The sequence below is a fragment of the Dinoponera quadriceps genome, unplaced genomic scaffold, assembly GCF_001313825.1.
Source record: "Dinoponera quadriceps isolate SergipeBrazil2010 unplaced genomic scaffold, ASM131382v1 scaffold781, whole genome shotgun sequence".
Taxonomy (NCBI): Eukaryota; Metazoa; Arthropoda; class Insecta; order Hymenoptera; family Formicidae; genus Dinoponera; species Dinoponera quadriceps.
In genome coordinates, this window is record NW_014555039.1 from 492,223 (window position 1) to 509,129 (window position 16,907).

Consider the following 16,907-nt stretch of genomic DNA (forward strand, 5'->3'; position numbering starts at 1 on the left):
CAAGGGAGGGGTGCGCCGCAGACTTAAGAGAGAGGTATCTTAGCTCGGGGTAACGTCGCGATGCGGCGACTGCGGCGGCGGCGGCGTCGATGGCGCCTACGCGTGCCTTCACGAGATCTTGTTCCGCCACCAGGAGAATTTCATCTTCGGGCTGAGATACTGGAAACTGATGACCGACTGCGGGATGAGCGCGAGTATCGGCAAGAAGCTGCCGCAGCTGCGGCCCTTCGGCTCCTCGTCACTCTCCACCGTGGTCGTGGTCGTGGTAGTCGTGGTGGTCGCCGTTGTGGTGGTGGTCGTCGCCGGCGTCGAGTACGGATAAGGTGTCGACAGAGGGTTGCACGTGATGCGAACGTCCTCGGGATTCCACTTGTCGCTCTCTTTCTCGGGGCTGCCGCCGCCGCTTCGCCTCTTCTGCTTCTTCTCGGTGCTCACGTATCGCACGACACCGTTCTTCTCGGATATGTCGCCGTCGCCGTTCACCTCGCACGTGAGCGGGCTCTTGAGGGACGCCTTGCGATACACCTTGGACCTCGGCGTCTTCGTCGTCGTTGTCGTCAGCTGCGGCGACGACGCCGAGCGCGTCGCGTCGGCGTTGCGAGATGTCTGAGAGGTCGGTGATGATGTCGGGGGGAAATGCTTCTTCTCTCCGCTTTTTAGGGTCGCCGTCGCCGTCCTCGTTGTTGTTATCGTCGTGCCGGCGCAACGGCGATTCTTATGAGGAAGGCCGAGACGACCGGCGGTCAATTGCGCTTCATAGGCCCCAGCCGGGACGAATGAAGCGTTCTTGAACCCTCAGCTATGCCGGCGCGAGTAAAAAGCGCAAGTCAAATCGTATTTTTTGAAGTGACAGTACTGCACGTCGGTGCGCAGCCATTCGCCGGTGCGGTTCAGAAAATCGGAATTCTTGAGATCGTGCGGACAATTAGCGGCCGCGGACTCCTTGTTGGCGAAGATCGTGACAAGGAACTTGCCTGGATTGAATGTATCGAGCACCCGTTTGATTATCTCGTCGTATGACGCCTCTGCGACGTTGCTCTCGAAGGACACATAGGAAAACTCCGGCTCCGGCGTGATGTGAATCGTCATGTACTTGCCCTGAAAAGGAGAGCGCGGCCGGCCGAGAAGACGGGCACGATTAATCGTCGTCGTCGGATACAATCGATCAGAAAGAAGAACCCGGGGTTGCCGCAGAAGAGGAGTTTTGAAATTCTATCCGATCTTTCCCATGTTTCCCAGGGGACTATGCTGAACTTTCCAATGACCAATGTATAATCTTAAGTTTTTAATTTTAACGTTTGGAAGCAGAGATTGCAAGAAAGATGTTATTAGAAGTAACGCAAAAACTTAGGCCCGTATTAATAATTGTTACTTAAAACTTGTCTCAAATGAGATATTTAGATTTGAATTCAGGATATTCAGAGATAGATGCGAGTTTTTCAGTTGAATAGCGCATACAAATATAAAGTCGAATATATCATATCGAATATATCATAAATTAAACTGAAAAATTCAGATTTAATTTTGAATTAAAAGTCTCAGTATCTCACATGAGATGAGTTTCAAATGGCAATTATTAAAAAAATATAGGCCTTAGAAATAACATATCCTAAATTCAGGCCAAAAAATGAATATTGGACAAAGAATGCAATTATGACAGGAAACTGAATCAAAACGCTGGATAAAATTGCTCAATCAAATTCGACTCTTCTCCTTACGGTCAAGGAATAATCGACTATTTGGTCACTTTTCTTACTGCTTAACCCCTCGCCATACCACTTAACTCGGAAGAATCCGGGCCCAAGCGATGCGCTCGATGGGTCGGAAAAGGATTAGGACAAAAGAACCCATTCGAGACATTCATACTTGGCCCGAGATTAAGACCACGAATTCGACTCGTGATATTTATGTTTGGTTCGAAATGTCAATTACGAGTCAAACTCGTGATATTCACGTTTGACATGAAATTAGACCACGAGCCTGACTTGTGATATTCAGGTTTGGCCCAAAATTCTCATCACGAGTCAGATTCGTCAAAGTACGGCAAGGGGTTAAATTTTTCTATATACCGCGGCCTTAACACGAGAGAAATAATTTATAATATGCGTGAATCTTGAACGCTTGACTATAAATGTTAGATATAATATTAAAAGAGATTATAAGTACTCTCTTTAGTATAAGATGATTTAAGGATTTATTTATTAATTGTGAGGAAAGTTCAACATTCCAGATTTTTTCATATTATCTTTCCTTGACTTTTCCGGGTTTTCCCTGACCAATTTAAATTTCCATGACTTTTCTCGCTTTTTCCCAGTCTGTGGCAACCATGAAGATGAATCGAAAAAAGAAGCTCGACTCACATTCTTCGACACTCCGTTCATGGAGTATCCACAAGGTTCGAACAGGAAGTCATCTATAATCATGTCGGGGATCAAATTATTGATGCCTGACTTCACCGTCGCCTCGTCGGCGGACGAGCAGATGTCTTTGGTGAAGATCGACATTATTTCCGGATCCAAATGCGTCATGAGTATCTCCAAAGTCTGATCCGGCTCCGGCGGGTCCTGCAGAGCCTTGTCCTTGAATAAGGCGTATAGATACCAGCACTCCTCATCCGGGTTTGAGCCCAAGCAGTAAGCATCGCCGCCTGCAATACGAAGTGAGGCCGCGTCACGAGACTCGCAAGTTATTTTCGCACAATTTAATTAATGCCAATCTCTAGATAGATTCAATAGATCTCAATATTTTAGCACTTTTTGAGTTTAACGTCCCTGCTAGCTGCCTTAAAAAATATCCGCTTTTCTTTATTTCGTATTATCGGACACTATATGGCTGGTTTAAATGAAGTTCGTTGTTTTTTTATTTTTTCCTCTTTTCTATTTGTCCTTAACATTTTCTTTTGCTTCTGTAAGAAAAGAAAAATTTTCCCGTTCGTACTATAAATAAATAAATAAATAAAGAGCTGATCGTCCGACTTTTCCGCAAGTTATCTTTACTATTTTACTTTTTTCTCGTCGAGCGACTGAAAGTAATTGACGAGAAGAGACGTAAAGACGTGAGATAATTACCGCCGAAAAGGGAATGTAGTAGAGTGACTTCCTCATTGAAAGTTTGGTGCGGCGAGATCTGGAGCTCCGGTCTCTTGTAATTCTTTCGCGAGTAAAAGACGTTCTGAAACATGCGCGAATGATAATGACTATGATTAAACGGCTATCCGCTTGGGTTTCCGCGAACGAGCGGAATTTTTATTTGGACGTACGAAAGACAAAGAACGACGATCGACCGTTATCGTCGAGAATGAAGCTACACGACCCTTATCAGGTCCGGATAAGACTTCTTCGCTCGCCGAACTACTCGATAGCGAGCACTTCTGTAGCACGCGACACTTATTCGCGTAGTTTTTCAAATCTGCGATCTCAGCGCTTTCGGATCGAATGTAAAAATCGTGTTTATCTCTTTCTCTCTCTCTCATACTTGTGACTCAGGGCTCGACGATTTGTCAGCAACGCTTCACATGCAGAGCACTAAGAACGTGCTAAGGTTAACTGATAAACGATCTGTTTTCAACGCTATTCAGTTCATCGCAACACAAAAAACAAATCTCGAATTCTTTAATTAACAATTACAATTGTAATTCACACGAATGCCTTGACGCGCGATACCCTCGATTCGGAAACGCCTGAGTCGGAACTGGATGGCATCGGTAACGGCGCCGAGTGCGGTATCATTAATGAACAGTGATAATCATGCTATAACTTATCGCTACTTACAAATAATTATTAGCACTCGTATCAATTGCCGATGGTTGCGAAAGAAAGATCCAATCCGCAAAATTTAATTTTCTTATTCTTTTGAGACTTTATTATCAACGGGTACTTTATTCTTCCCACATAAAATAAGAAGATCCAAGGCTTACACAGGCGTCTAAAATTAATTAAAAAACAATTTTTACTTTCTACCAGTTGTGCCATTTTTTACTAGTTGCGTATTTTCACCCATTTTGCTTGCAGGAAGAAATGAATAAACGGGTGACCCTTAAAAAAATAAAAACGGACCATGCTTGATTTCTTGAACGATTGTAAAGAAGCTCCGTGCTATTTATACTTTTTTAAATCACGTTTCGAATTTTCATCTTCATTCTTCTCGAAACGTGCTTCATGTGAGTCGGACGGATCTCTCTTGCATAACTATGGCCAATTGATAATCACTCGTGAGCCTGCCTCTTTCGCTCGACGTCTTATCGATCGATCCAAGAGTTCGGCTTACCGAGTTGTAACTCGAGCCGTCCGTATCCTCGAAAAAGAGAAGCCTTCCCCGCAATCCCGTGTCCTCGGAAATCGCACGTAATTTTAAAACAGCGGACACGAGCGGGGCCCTCAATACGATCTTCATTTTTGACGGAATCAATCTAGGACGGCCCGAAAATAAACTCGTCGATTGATAACCGGGAGGAAGAGGAAAAAAAAGAAGAAGCGCGTTGGATTTTATAAAGGCAGGCGAGAGATCCTCGTGCGGAGACTCCGCGCGCTCGATCGGCGGGTCCGGCTGCCTCAGTCGAGATTTGTCGCAGAGAATCGTCGCGGTCGCGGAAACGCATTTCGGGCAAGAGAACACCGCGCGCGTACACGGGGGGTATTATATCCCGCGAGATAGCCGAGATCAATAAACCAGAAGGCAGAGACGCGTCTCACGTGGCGGAGAGAGAGACACACACACACACACACGCTCCCCGCGTGTGTATATAGTCGCGTTTCTTATCCATGCACTAGGTCAAGTTATATAGCTAAGCACTCCTAAACTGTACGCTTCGCCCGCTCGGGAGGTGCCGGGGATCTCTCTCGAAAAGGTCGTCGCGTGCTCCCGTGAATTTCTCGCGGCGAAATCTCGATCAAGGTGGAACAGTGGAAGATCACCGGGCGAAGAATCACTCGATTTCTCGAGCGACTCCGAGAACAGAGTGAATTCTTCGCTCGGAGAGCCGCCGAGTGAATATTGTCACTCGGAATTGGAGGATGAAACTCCGAATATGTGTTCCGCTGCTGTTCAGAGGAACAATTTCGCTCTAATCGATTGAAACATTCGCTCGTGCGGAGTCGGGATCCACTCGAGTGAAGCTTTCGCGAAGTATCGGCGGTGTTTCCCCACTGTCGCTTTGATGGAGGATTTCGCGAGAAATTCACCGAGCAAGTGCTCTCTGCGCGCTTGGCCATGCTTCCTCCTCTTCGTCTCCTGTTCATCCTCAGCCGACGTTACCTTACCTCGACTTCGTCGCAACCGGTATACTCCTTGATGAGCTTTAGCAACGGCTGCAGACACTGTAGGGGTGTGGTGGTGCCGCATGTCTTCAGTATAAACCTGCGCTGCGACACGAACATGCTGCTCTCGCTGCGGACGAAATGAACGTGGTGAACGATTAAGCGCCGTCCCCGCGATTCGCACGGAGCATTACGTTAATAATGCGCGAGATGTAATTATGGGAGGAGAAAGAATCAGCTCTCGACAGTTAAAAGTTAACTCCCGAGGGGGTGAAAATTCGACTATTCGAATGATACAACTGAAATTTAATTAATTTCGCTCATCTCGTTTGTCCCTTTGCGTCCTTGGTTTTTTCCAACTTCCATTGCTAGGTCTGGTAATTAAAAGACGACGAGTAAAATAAGCCAATTTTCGTCTAATTGATGGAACCTTCTTCGTGCGTGTTTTTCTATACTCTTTGATGCGTTGAATCATTCACCAAATGTTAATCCCGAATCGATGGGAAAATATTGAAAATATCGCATTCAAAGGACAGTTTCGTCGAAGTCTGAACAAAAGCTCAAGAATATATAACATTTTCTCATCTTCTTTTCTCTCGTGTTCACCGTGTTTGTCAAAAGTGCAGTTAAAAAAAGAAGTGTCACGCAGTTTTAAGAGCAATTTCTATCGATCGACAATCGTTGCGGACTCGAACGCATGTTTCTGGCTCCTGCTTGAGGTAAAATCCTAAAGACGTTTTCATGAATTCGAATCGGCAAATTTACTTGGAACACGGTTTTTTAGGGAAATGAACCTCGTAGTTCAATTATAGAGGTTAATGACCACTTTGTATCGTCACTTTAGATTCCAACGTTGACTGTGAGTAAAACTCGCTCGTTGGAGGTCATGAGAAGCACACGTGGCATAGATTAAAACGGTGAAAATTCTTAGTACCGACCAATAACCGGTCGTCAGAATTTGTGTTATTCTCTACTTTGTAATTTTCAGCTTATCAAACAAAATATTTCAGAGGTTGTTACTTTTCTTACTTTCAAGATAAGAAATGGTACATACACCATTAGAGAAAGATAGCACTCCAGTTCCCGAGGATTTGAATAGTAGGAAGATAAGTTTGATAAACCGAGTAATCGTTCACTGTCGAATGCAAGATAAGTTCAAGAACTTTTTAAGAAGAACGGATTCGATCAAATGTACCGCGACTTGTGAGAACAATCGACATTGCCGCATTCTGAAGACTCCAAAGTGGCAGGAAGTTAATCTTGATGAACTGTATAATCGGGCACTGTTGAGAGAGATAATTCAAGACCTTTCTAAAAATAGCTCGAAGAAAAGAGGAAATTCTTCAATCGAGAGTACCGCAAACTATCGGAAGAAAACAACATTGTTACATTCCGGAGATCTCATCGTGCATCCTTAAACTAATCTTCACATTCCTTCGATCCATTAACGGCTCCGTTTACTCAAATATTTTCAGATACTATCGGTGCCCGCCACAATTGTACATAAGGATGGGCGACAGATAATCTGAACCCTGACGAAGCACGAAGCGGACCACCACCTAGAGAGGTGTTCGTCAATCGCGAAGATTCCGGATTCCGCGGGTACTCCCGGAAGGTACGAAGTACTCGAAGATCGGCGAAGAATGAAGGTTATTAAAAGATATCTACTTGGCTACCGTTGCCGGCTATTTCCGGAGCTATGGCAGTTCGCTATTAGGCAGACTCGTGTATAAAGACAAGCCGCCCGAACACAAATATTCGCACTTTCCGCGAAAACGAGAAGAAGAAACGCTGACGTGCGGGCAACGACGTTACATCAACAACGCATCATCGTCGTCCCGATAAGCCCATTCACAGAATTAATTATACTCATTCATTAGCTATATTAAGAACTCGCGGCCGGAGTTTCATCCAATCGTTCACCGACATCTTTCCTTTGGTTTCTCGTCGTGAACTTCCAATCACCGTTCCGTGATGTCTCGTCTGGAGACGTCCGAATTTTTTCCAAATTCGTCGAGACGACCCCCACGGACGACGCGGTCCGAAACGGTGAATCTTCTTCGTTTTTTGGCGTTTCTCCTTGAGCTTCGGCGGTGAAAGCCGCCGGAAAGTAAAACCACCGTAAAAGCTCATTATAGCGCCGTCGAAGGTTATCAAGGATAGACGGTGACCTTTGATGATGCGAGACAAACGAGCGATAATGAGAAGTAGAGAGAGAAGAAATATCTTTCTCTCTCACATGGTTGTCTAAATATAATACGATAAATGGACGAAAGAGTCGATAACGCCGACCAGTGACTGTGTCACACGCGGCATTGAGCAAGCAAAAATTCCACCAGTCCCATCCGAAGAGAAATTAATTAAAATTAAAGGAATCTCCGGGGGAGGCGGCTCAAATTTCAATTTCAGCCGTGAGAGCCATCGTTGGTTCAAGTTCAAGTAGCGGATCTGCAGCAGATACGTCTCTCTTAGTTATCGACACGCATTCACATATGACATATCCGCTTGCTAAACTGACTGCTATTTCCCATACGACGATGCGCGCTGAGAGGATGCAACGACGAACAAACATCGAGGTTCCAGGAAGAGAGACCGGTCTACATCGTAAAAGATATCGATCGCTCGTGGTTAGTCGGTTTAGTTCACGAAGGCCGAAGGATGCCTTGAAGATCTATAAATCTCCGCGAGTATTGATTATCCCGACGTCCTCCCGTAATGAAGTCGCAGTTTCACTCACGGGGAGAAACGAGGATTCGCGGCAATTCTCTTTCCCCCGGCGAAGATGCCGAGGCTGACGCTTGTTGTATCACCGATATCCCCCGATTCTCCCCGATCCCCAAAATCCCGTTCCAGGTATAAATTCCAGGACAACCCGGCCTCATCGTGCGAATTTTCCTCCCTCGTAATTCGTTTTGCCGACGAGCCCTTCGTCCTTTCGAGGACGCACGTGTCTCAAGCGTAGTAGAAAATAGGATTGCCACATTTCAAATGAATTTTGAATTCCCCCAACTTCGTTGTGTTTTCCAGACGACAGTAGAGAATTTCTCATGACCAATATGTGACCTCAAATTTTAATGCTTAGAAGCAGAATTATAGAAATGATAGTTTATATTATTAGAAGTAATATTAACTTAGACCTATATTAAGAATTGTTACTTAAAACTCAGATTTGAATTCAGAGTTAGTTTTTCAGTCGAATAGCGCTTATAAAATATAAGGTCAAATACATCATGAGATTCAGCTGAAAAATTCAGATCTACTTCTGAATTAGAAATTTGAGTATGTCACATGAGTATGTCACATGAGACGAGTTTCAAATCGCAACTATTAAAAAAAAAATTCCAGCCTTTAAAATTTAACGACATAATGTAATCCTGAATGCAAATTCAGGCTAACAAAAAATAAATGAGTATTGGAAAAGAACGCAATTATGACGGAAAAGGACGATTATGAATAAAAACGCGGAATAAAATCGATCAGTCACAATCGATTTTTCTCCTCGAGGACTGACCGACTGTAATTTTTCTTACCGCTCAAGTTTTTCCACGTGCTTAACATTTAAGAAATGACTTGCAAAGTGCGCAAGTCTCAAATGCATTTAACTACAAATTTTAGATATGGTATTAAAAAAAAGTACTCTTTATAAAAGAAGAGAGCATTTAAGGAAATTATGAGCAAAGTTCAAAATTTCAGACTCTTTGTATCTTTCCCTGACTTTTCCCAGTTTTCCAGGTCTGCGGCGATCAGGTCTGAGGAAACCTTGATCCAACGGAGCTGAAGAATCTACGAAGGGATAAGGACCCTCGCCAACAGCAAAACCACGGATAATACTTTCCGGGTTTTCCCGGCCGGGTGAATCCAACATTTCGCGAGACGCATTCGTGGATTTGAGGCGGACGAGGGGTTGAACCGTGCGCCGAAGTGTCACCTTGGCTATATTTATTTATAGGGGCGGATCAGCAGCAGTGGGTCGAGCCGCGCACCCTCGAATATTCTGGAACCGGGGCATAGCGCGTAGCGTTGCGTCGCGTCACGTAGTCGTCATCGTCGTGGCCGGCCGGGCCGGCCCGGACGGTGCACCTTCCATCAAAACAATTCGATATATCGATTAACCACCGGCACACGGGTGAGTGCCTCTCGGTCGCCGCTGCTTCCTCTCTCTCTCTTTCTCTCCCGGAATATCCCCGCGCCGCGCGAAAAATTGCGCCGTTGTTTCGCCGCGGCGTTCGCTTCCTCCTTCTCCTCCTCTTCCTCCCTCGCCGACTCTTCGGAACGGATCCCGAAACCGCCGTGTCCTTCGGCCACGAGCAGTACGCGAAGACACCATTCGTCAGATTCCCGCGCGTCGTCGCAAGTCATTTTTCTAAGTCCTCGTAGTGAATGGCGTGACAAATTGAAGCCTGCCGGGAATCCGGCTTTCCAAAATTTCTCTCGGGAAAGGTTTCCCCGCTCACCTGAAACTTCGAGCTCAACAATCCGTCTTCCCGACGAATATTTCTCCGTTGCCTGCCATAAGAAGCGATATCAAGTGCCTCTAGGAAAAGCAAATGACGAATTTGCGGGTTTGCGAAAATCACCACCGCAAATTTTACTAAATTCGGTAAATCAATGGTCTGAGTGGAAATCAGTAAGACGGCAGATGAATATCAGCGGGGTACTTATTTGCGAATCTGGGTGTTCAGGTGTAGGAGACTAAACCGGTTTCCAGAGGCAATATTAATAAGAACAATGATCGAATTTGTCAATCGTCACAAAAACTATGAATTTATACCGAACTTACGCGGACGAATTTACTGCAGGTAAATTTTTGCGTAATTTTTCGATGTGAATTCAATTGCTGACTATTATGACGACGTTCCCGCGTTAAGTTGAAACATATCGGAGGCATCGACGACGAGCGACAACTTTCACACGTAGAAAATTTCTTCTCCTAACAAACTTCCAATTTTTCTAATTATGGAGAAATCATCGCTGCTACTGAATATTCGTTGCGACAGCAATAAAATTTAGTTGGCATAACCAAGTTGTTTTGCTGTTCCATATGTCCAGCAAATAGCAATTAATACTCTTAACAAATCTTTCTATTGTCCAAACAAATTTTTTCTGCTGTCACTATATCAACGAACAATTTGTTGTTCTAGCAAAATTTTCTTCTCCGTGTGACAGATTTCGCTGTGGTAGCATGAAATTTATTATATACTAGCAAACTATATTTCTTCGTATAAGAATTGATATTCAAGGAAAATGCAAGAAAAAGAGCAGGCCAGAGAAGGGAGGGAGAAGAGAATTTACCTAAGTATGAAAGTATATACTTGGCCAAGTTTAGTAAACTCACGCTATGTATATTAGGGTTAAACGATCGTAATCTCTTCGACCCTCGAGTAACAACGACGCAAAATTCGACGCTGCTCGAGCGGGTGTGAGTCAGTCCACACTGAGAAAAATCAGTCGCCAGAACAAACTATATATTTTTTCAACTATATAACAAAAGGCTTCTTAGAAAAATTACAATCAAATATATATATATATATTTGATTGTAATTTGATTGTAATTTGCTGGTGATCACCTAAAAATTTTGCTTCTAACGTCTATCACACACACACACACACACACACACACACACACACACACACACACACACACACACGTTAAATTTATCAAAAAACTTTTTTGTTAATTAAAGATCTGTAGGGAAACAGTTACCGAAAATGTTACTGTTGCTAATCGCGCATCATCATTTGTTATTTCAAACAAACCACCACCATTTGTTATATCAAACAAACCACCACCGAGCCAATGCAGAGAAGTATTTGTTAAAGCAACGAATTAAAGGTACAAATTATTTGCACTACGGGGTCATTTTGTTGTCCCACATCTGCAAACCATTTGTCGCGGTTATATCTTGTTGTTAAATCGACGATCAATTATCTGTTAAATCAACAAAAGCGTTTCTTCCAACACGGTCAGCTATACACAATTAACGAAGACGGACGGAGACTTACCTGAGAACGTAGGCGTCTACTTGTTCACTGCGACAGAAGCTAATGATCTCGCAACGAACAATCTTCAGCAACGCTTCCCACTTTTGCCTGAAAAACAACGGAAATTCAGTCAGTAGCGTTCAGACACACGCCGGGCAAATTGTTCGGCCGGGAGCCGATCTGCGAATTCGCGTGACAGGACGGGCGACGAAGTTTCTCTCTGAAATCTCGTCGCACGAAAACGCGGAAAACGTCCGTGAACATTTTACAGAAAGTTGCATATGCGATATCTCGTCCGGAAGTTCGTCGCAAATTAGGAAGGAGCGAACAACTGAAGCGGATTTTACGCGCGAATCGGCGGCAATCTCGTGCAACAAAGCGACTCGTGAGAGTGAGTGAGTGAGTGAGTGAGTGAGTGAATGAATGAATGAATGAATGAATGAGTGAGAGAGAGAGAGAGAAGTGAGATCCCGTTAAATCGAATTAAAATTTAATTGAATCTTTGATGCCCCTGTGGAAAAGGTCCACGCACGAGCCGGTTGAAACAGAATTCATCCAAGAGATCCGATTAAGCGAGCGATTCCAGCTGCGGCACTTTTTACTACGCTCTTACAAAAGGCTCTACTCTTTACACTTTCTGCGCTATTAATTAAGGACTCAGGTCTCTGCTAGGACATCCAATTCTCGCGCGAAAGACTCGGGGCTTTCGCGCTAGAAGCCTTACTCGAGGAGCGAAAGAAACGTCCACCACGAGAAAAATCCGTTTTCTCGGAACTATATCATATCGCAGTTATCTCGATATCGAGAAACTCGGCAACTCAAAAATAACACCGACTCGAGAATCAAGCCGAAAAGGAGCTAGCAATTACCATGATGAAGGAAAAATAGATAATCGAGAGTAGATGAAAATACCATCGAACAATCTTCCGGAACACCTTAAGAGGTACCGAATGTTTGCCGTTCGTGACGGATGTTTCTTTAAGACCGCCGACAGAGGCCATTTTTCCGATTCTTGACGAAACAAAAGAACTCGTCAAAATGAAGCCGATGATAAATCAGCCGAATGACCGTTTTGTCACGTTCTCGGGCCGCCTCCGAGACGTTAAATCTTCCTCGGGTCGTCGGAAGGCCCTTTCTCGATATCTTCGCCTCGACGAAATCGTCGACCTGACCGATCTGATAAATAATTTAGGACACGAAACATCTGTCATTCCAGATTGACTCACGTGACTAAGCGGGCAAGTTGAAATTTCGCGCGCGTCCGAAAGGTAGGCCCGATGTCGGACCTTGAGCGCCTCGTATCCGGGGTGTAGTCGCCCCCGGGTCAGGCGGGCGCTCTAAATTTATTGCCTCTCGCCGCGCCGAGATATGCCGAAATAAACAGTACTCGCGGTAGCGCAGGCTCCACCTGAGGCGTACACCCAGGAGGTTCAACGACATTCTGACGGAGCGTAAACGGCCGTAACTCGCGCGGCCTCTATCAATCACCAGTTACATAATTGACGCCATGCGGACGACGGAACAAGGTTCGTCCGAATTATTGCCAAATATTTTCGCGGCCCGAACGCGCGCGCCTTTCCTGCCCAAGTTCTTCGTGACGTTATGACATTTTTGGACGAGATCGAGCTGGCCGACCGCGCGATCGAGCGCGAAAAGACGCCGTCTGCGAAGGTTCCAGGACACCTATCATGGAACTCGGTATCGATTGTGTAATTTTCCTCCAGATTTGAAATGTGAAAGGTGGAAATTCCGAATGTTTTCAAATTGGAAAATTTGTATTTTTCACGAGTTCACGCTAGAAGGGAAGATTCGTTACTCCCTGGTGGTTGAACATGAATTTTCTCCTGTAACGTGAACTCGTGAAAAGTGAACATTTTCAAATTTAAAGACACTTAGAACTTTCATTCTTCACTACCGCTTTAGGAAAAAATTATACAATCGGTGACCTTGTTAGGAAAGGTTTCCACTAGGTATCGCTCAATTATTAATTCCTTAGATTTCCATCTTGTATTTTCTAGGAAATAACTGAACAATTCTGACCGGAACAGGAAATTTCGTATGGACATATTCAGAATCGATTTCGAACGGAATCTTTTAATTATTCTCTATTTTAAGTGTTTCCAAGTTAGAAAATTTGACATTTTTCACGCTAGCGAATATTCATGGTCCCTTGGGAGTTCAGTTAGAAATCTTCTTTTCTAGTGTTAACTCGTGAAAAATATAAATTTCCTAATTTGAAGACATTTGGGATTTCCAACTTTCATTTTTCGACCGTGAGGAAAAGTTATAAGACCTAGTTTGTTCTTTTCAACTGAAGTACTTTGCAGTCGTTTCTTTTAGAATTAAAAAAGGTATTCAATCACGCGTCGAAGGAAAAAGAAACAACGTTTCTATGCAGCATTAGATAAATGCAGTATTAGAAAAATAAAGGCTCGGAAATAATCAACTTTTATCCAACTTTCTCGCAGATCTTTTCAGTTTCTGTCCTAAAAGTAGAAAAAAATAGGAAGATTTACGTGTGCCCGGTCAAAACCTACCACGTTTATTTTTTTCCATAAAGAAGACAAGAAATCGAAATAATCCGCAAAAAAATGGGACGAAAACCAGCTTTTTTCTAAACTTTTCGAATTATATAGCATTAACGCAAAAAAAAAAACGAATGAAGAAAAAGGTGGAGACGCGAAAAAAGAATTAGCTCCCACATCTAAAAACTAGCAACCCCATATAATATAATTGAAATCAAATTGCCAGACGTAGTTTTTTAATTAAGGAAAGTAATTTTCTCCCGACTAGAGTCGTACGACTATAGTCACAGCTGCGTGCGACAGTAGTTATAAAAATTATCTCCCACAGCTACAAATTAGGTTTGATAACTGAAAATTTCAGTTGTGTCACATGGATGGCTAGCTTTTAGCTGTGGAAACCAATTCTTATTGTTTCCATGAAGAACGGGTCTTTCGAATTTCCATCGGCAGGCTGTTCCTACGGCCGTTTCCGACGTGCGCTCTGAAAAATCGCGGGCAGAGACTTCTAACAGCGGGAAGAAGACCCCGGGAAGAAGTCCGAAGGAATTCGCCGCGATATCGAAGAATGACTCTCGCTATTGCGGGTTCGTAACAGTGCGATAACACGAACGGCACATGTCGCGGGACGCTTTGGACTTTCAACTCCCTTCAACGGGGACGACCCAATCGCTGGCAAAGTGGCCGCAGGAGCTGCACCTGTGAGGAACGTCCGTCTTACGACCTCAGCAGAATGGTCGACTTACAATTTTAAGACGATCTGTCTCGTGCCCTACTCTTTATCTAAATTATAACTTGTTTGCTTTTTTTTTATTAACCAATGGCTTGTTATCGATCACAAGCAGGCTTTTTAATTTAAACTCAAGTCATTCAGTGCGTTGCTTAAAGACAAACGAACTCTCTTATTGATAAAAGTGCTTCTAAAAGTGACTTAGAAGCCACCTGATTAGCCGGGGAGACACGTTTAAGGCACTTTTATCGATAAAAAAAATGCACACTACAAGCCAGAGGTTTAGAAATATAAAACATTGTCTGAGACCTGGATTTCCATTTTTCGACTAACTTATGGTTTAGACTCAAACTGATGACAATGCAAACATTGTTTTCCTACCCACGGTTAATCGTTAAACTGATGTTTCTGTGATGGTAATCCTTAGAGTTTAATGATTAACCACGAGTAGGAAAGCATAATTTCCACATTATCGTCAGGTTAAACTTAAAGCACGGGGTAGCAAGCGGAAAATGAAAAACCGGGCACAGGAAGAAAAGAGTCAACCATTCTGGTAAGGTCCTTAACGTTGCGCTACACAAGCATCGGCGGAGGTCTTCGCCGAGGGTCCCGCAACGTACGCGCGCGAAATCGCGACACCCTTGCTGACGTCTCAATCTTCTCTTGCCGCGCCGACTTGCCGCTCGATAATATACGTGACATGCGACGTGTCGGCGGTCGCACGCGGAACATCGTCGAGCGCGCGTCCGCGACTACGTCTCCGCGACCTTCGTCTGATCCACGGTCTATCATTTTCTGGTCAACTTGCGGCTTAGACTCGTCTGACAACCTGACGATAATGTGAAAATTACGCATCTCTATTCATAGTTGTGCAATCCCGCGCTAAAATTTAAAAGTTACAAAATCCGAGTTTAACGTTAATCAACCGTGAAACAGGGAAATACGATTTTTGCATCACATCGGACTGAGTTGAACTATAAATCAATTCGATAATGTTAAACCAGACGACGGGAGAATCCGGTCGGGGGATATCCCGAGCAGCTGCCGTCTGCGCGCTAAGTCGCCTCGTTGAAATTCGACGGGAGAGAAGAACGTCGTCGATTCCGCGTCTTCCTTTCAGAGACTCCTCGAGCCGAGGATGTCCTCGTGAACCCTAGCCACCCCCGTCAGCACCGCTCGCAGAGATACATTGTCGAGCGCGAAACTGGCAAGGTCACGAAAGTTCGGCCTCGCTGGCCGCTGCGTCCGCTTGTTCGACGCTGCTCGTCCTGAATGCGTGGACACCTGGCGAGCTTCGTAGGTGGTGGGCGACGGTCCCTGCGCCGCTTTAGCGTTCATTCTTGGAAAATTGTCAAGAGTACGTCGCGAGCGAGCGAGCGAGCAAGCGCGTCTGGGTGCACACGCTAGGTACATAAACGCCAGCCGTCGACATCGACCGGGACGACGATCAACATGAGGCCGCCGAGGCTGAGACTTCCAACGGTCGACGCCGGCGCGTCTCGTCGGTGTCCGTCCTCTGGCCGGCGTCGACTGTCATCGTCGTCATCGTCGCCGCGCGCGCAAGAGAGAGAGAGAGAGATAGAACGAGCAACGCGCCGGCGGCGCAACTTACCGCGGTATCTGCCGCAGATCGCCTCGCTGGCTGTCCTTGGAGGAGCTGGTGAACCAGATCTCCAGAAGCTTCTCCACTCCTTCGAAGAACTGCACGCTGTCGGCGCAGTTGTCTCTCGTGTCCGCCATCCTCTGGACAGAGATAGAGAGAGAGAGACACACAGACAGAGAGAGAGGAGAGAGTACCTCGCGCTCGGTTGCCGCTGCTACTGCTGCTGCTCCGCCGTTTTCCCCGGCGCAGCGGTGGCGCGATGCTCGTCGTCGTCCCGCGACGTATCTTCGCTTCTTCTCTCACTTTTGCTCGCCCGAGATCTCTCACGGGATCTCCTCTCCTTCTCGCGCGCTCTCTCCCTTGGTGTGCCGCGAACCGGATCGCGGGTCTTCGGTGACACGAAGCAGTAATAATCGAACACTCCCGGTGGGACACCGATGACGAGCACCGCCGTCCGAGCGCTCGTACACTGACTGACACACTGACCACACCAGATCACACACTGCTGACTGGGATTGACTGACGGATCCGCCGGTGCTGCCAGACACGCTGCGCCGCCGCCGCCGCCGCTTATATACCGCGCCGGCGCCGTCGCCTATATATCGCGCCGGCGCTCCGCCCGACAGCCCTTGCTTCCCGGCATCCCATTGGTTCCTTCCACTCGCCCTCGAGGACGATTGGCCGGGATCCGCCACCTCGCACGCACGTACTCCCGCGCGCACCCACCCAGCCAGGCACCGACCTGTCACGTGACTGCCGGCAGGTGCGTACGTAGTCCGGACGATCGTGCGGATTTTTCGCGCTTTTCCCCTCCG

At 45.6% G+C, this 16,907-nt stretch overlaps 1 protein-coding gene across 1 annotated transcript; it reads right to left on the minus strand.

Moving 5' to 3' along the window:
- Positions 1-780: 780 nt before the first annotated feature.
- On the minus strand, positions 781-16,621 carry LOC106742827 (S-adenosylmethionine decarboxylase proenzyme). Its single transcript, XM_014616124.1, has 6 exons — positions 16,102-16,621; positions 11,259-11,345; positions 5,259-5,385; positions 3,069-3,171; positions 2,361-2,647; positions 781-1,098 (listed from the first exon to the last, which is right to left on the minus strand). The coding sequence occupies exons 1-6, from the start codon at positions 16,227-16,229 to the stop codon at positions 796-798; spliced, it is 1,035 nt and encodes a 344-aa protein (XP_014471610.1). The 5' UTR covers positions 16,230-16,621; the 3' UTR covers positions 781-795.
- Positions 16,622-16,907: the final 286 nt, after the last annotated feature.

Excerpts from the sequence above, each read along its gene's own strand:
- LOC106742827 (XM_014616124.1), bottom strand. The coding sequence starts at position 16,229 with ATGGCGGACACGAGAGACAACTGCGCCGACAGCGTGCAGTTCTTCGAA. Across the intron at positions 3,172-5,258 it reads CCGGTTGCGACGAAGTCGAG|AACGTCTTTTACTCGCGAAA; the intron begins GTAAGGTAACGT and ends CGCATGTTTCAG. Across the intron at positions 1,099-2,360 it reads TGAACGGAGTGTCGAAGAAT|GGCAAGTACATGACGATTCA; the intron begins GTGAGTCGAGCT and ends TCTCCTTTTCAG.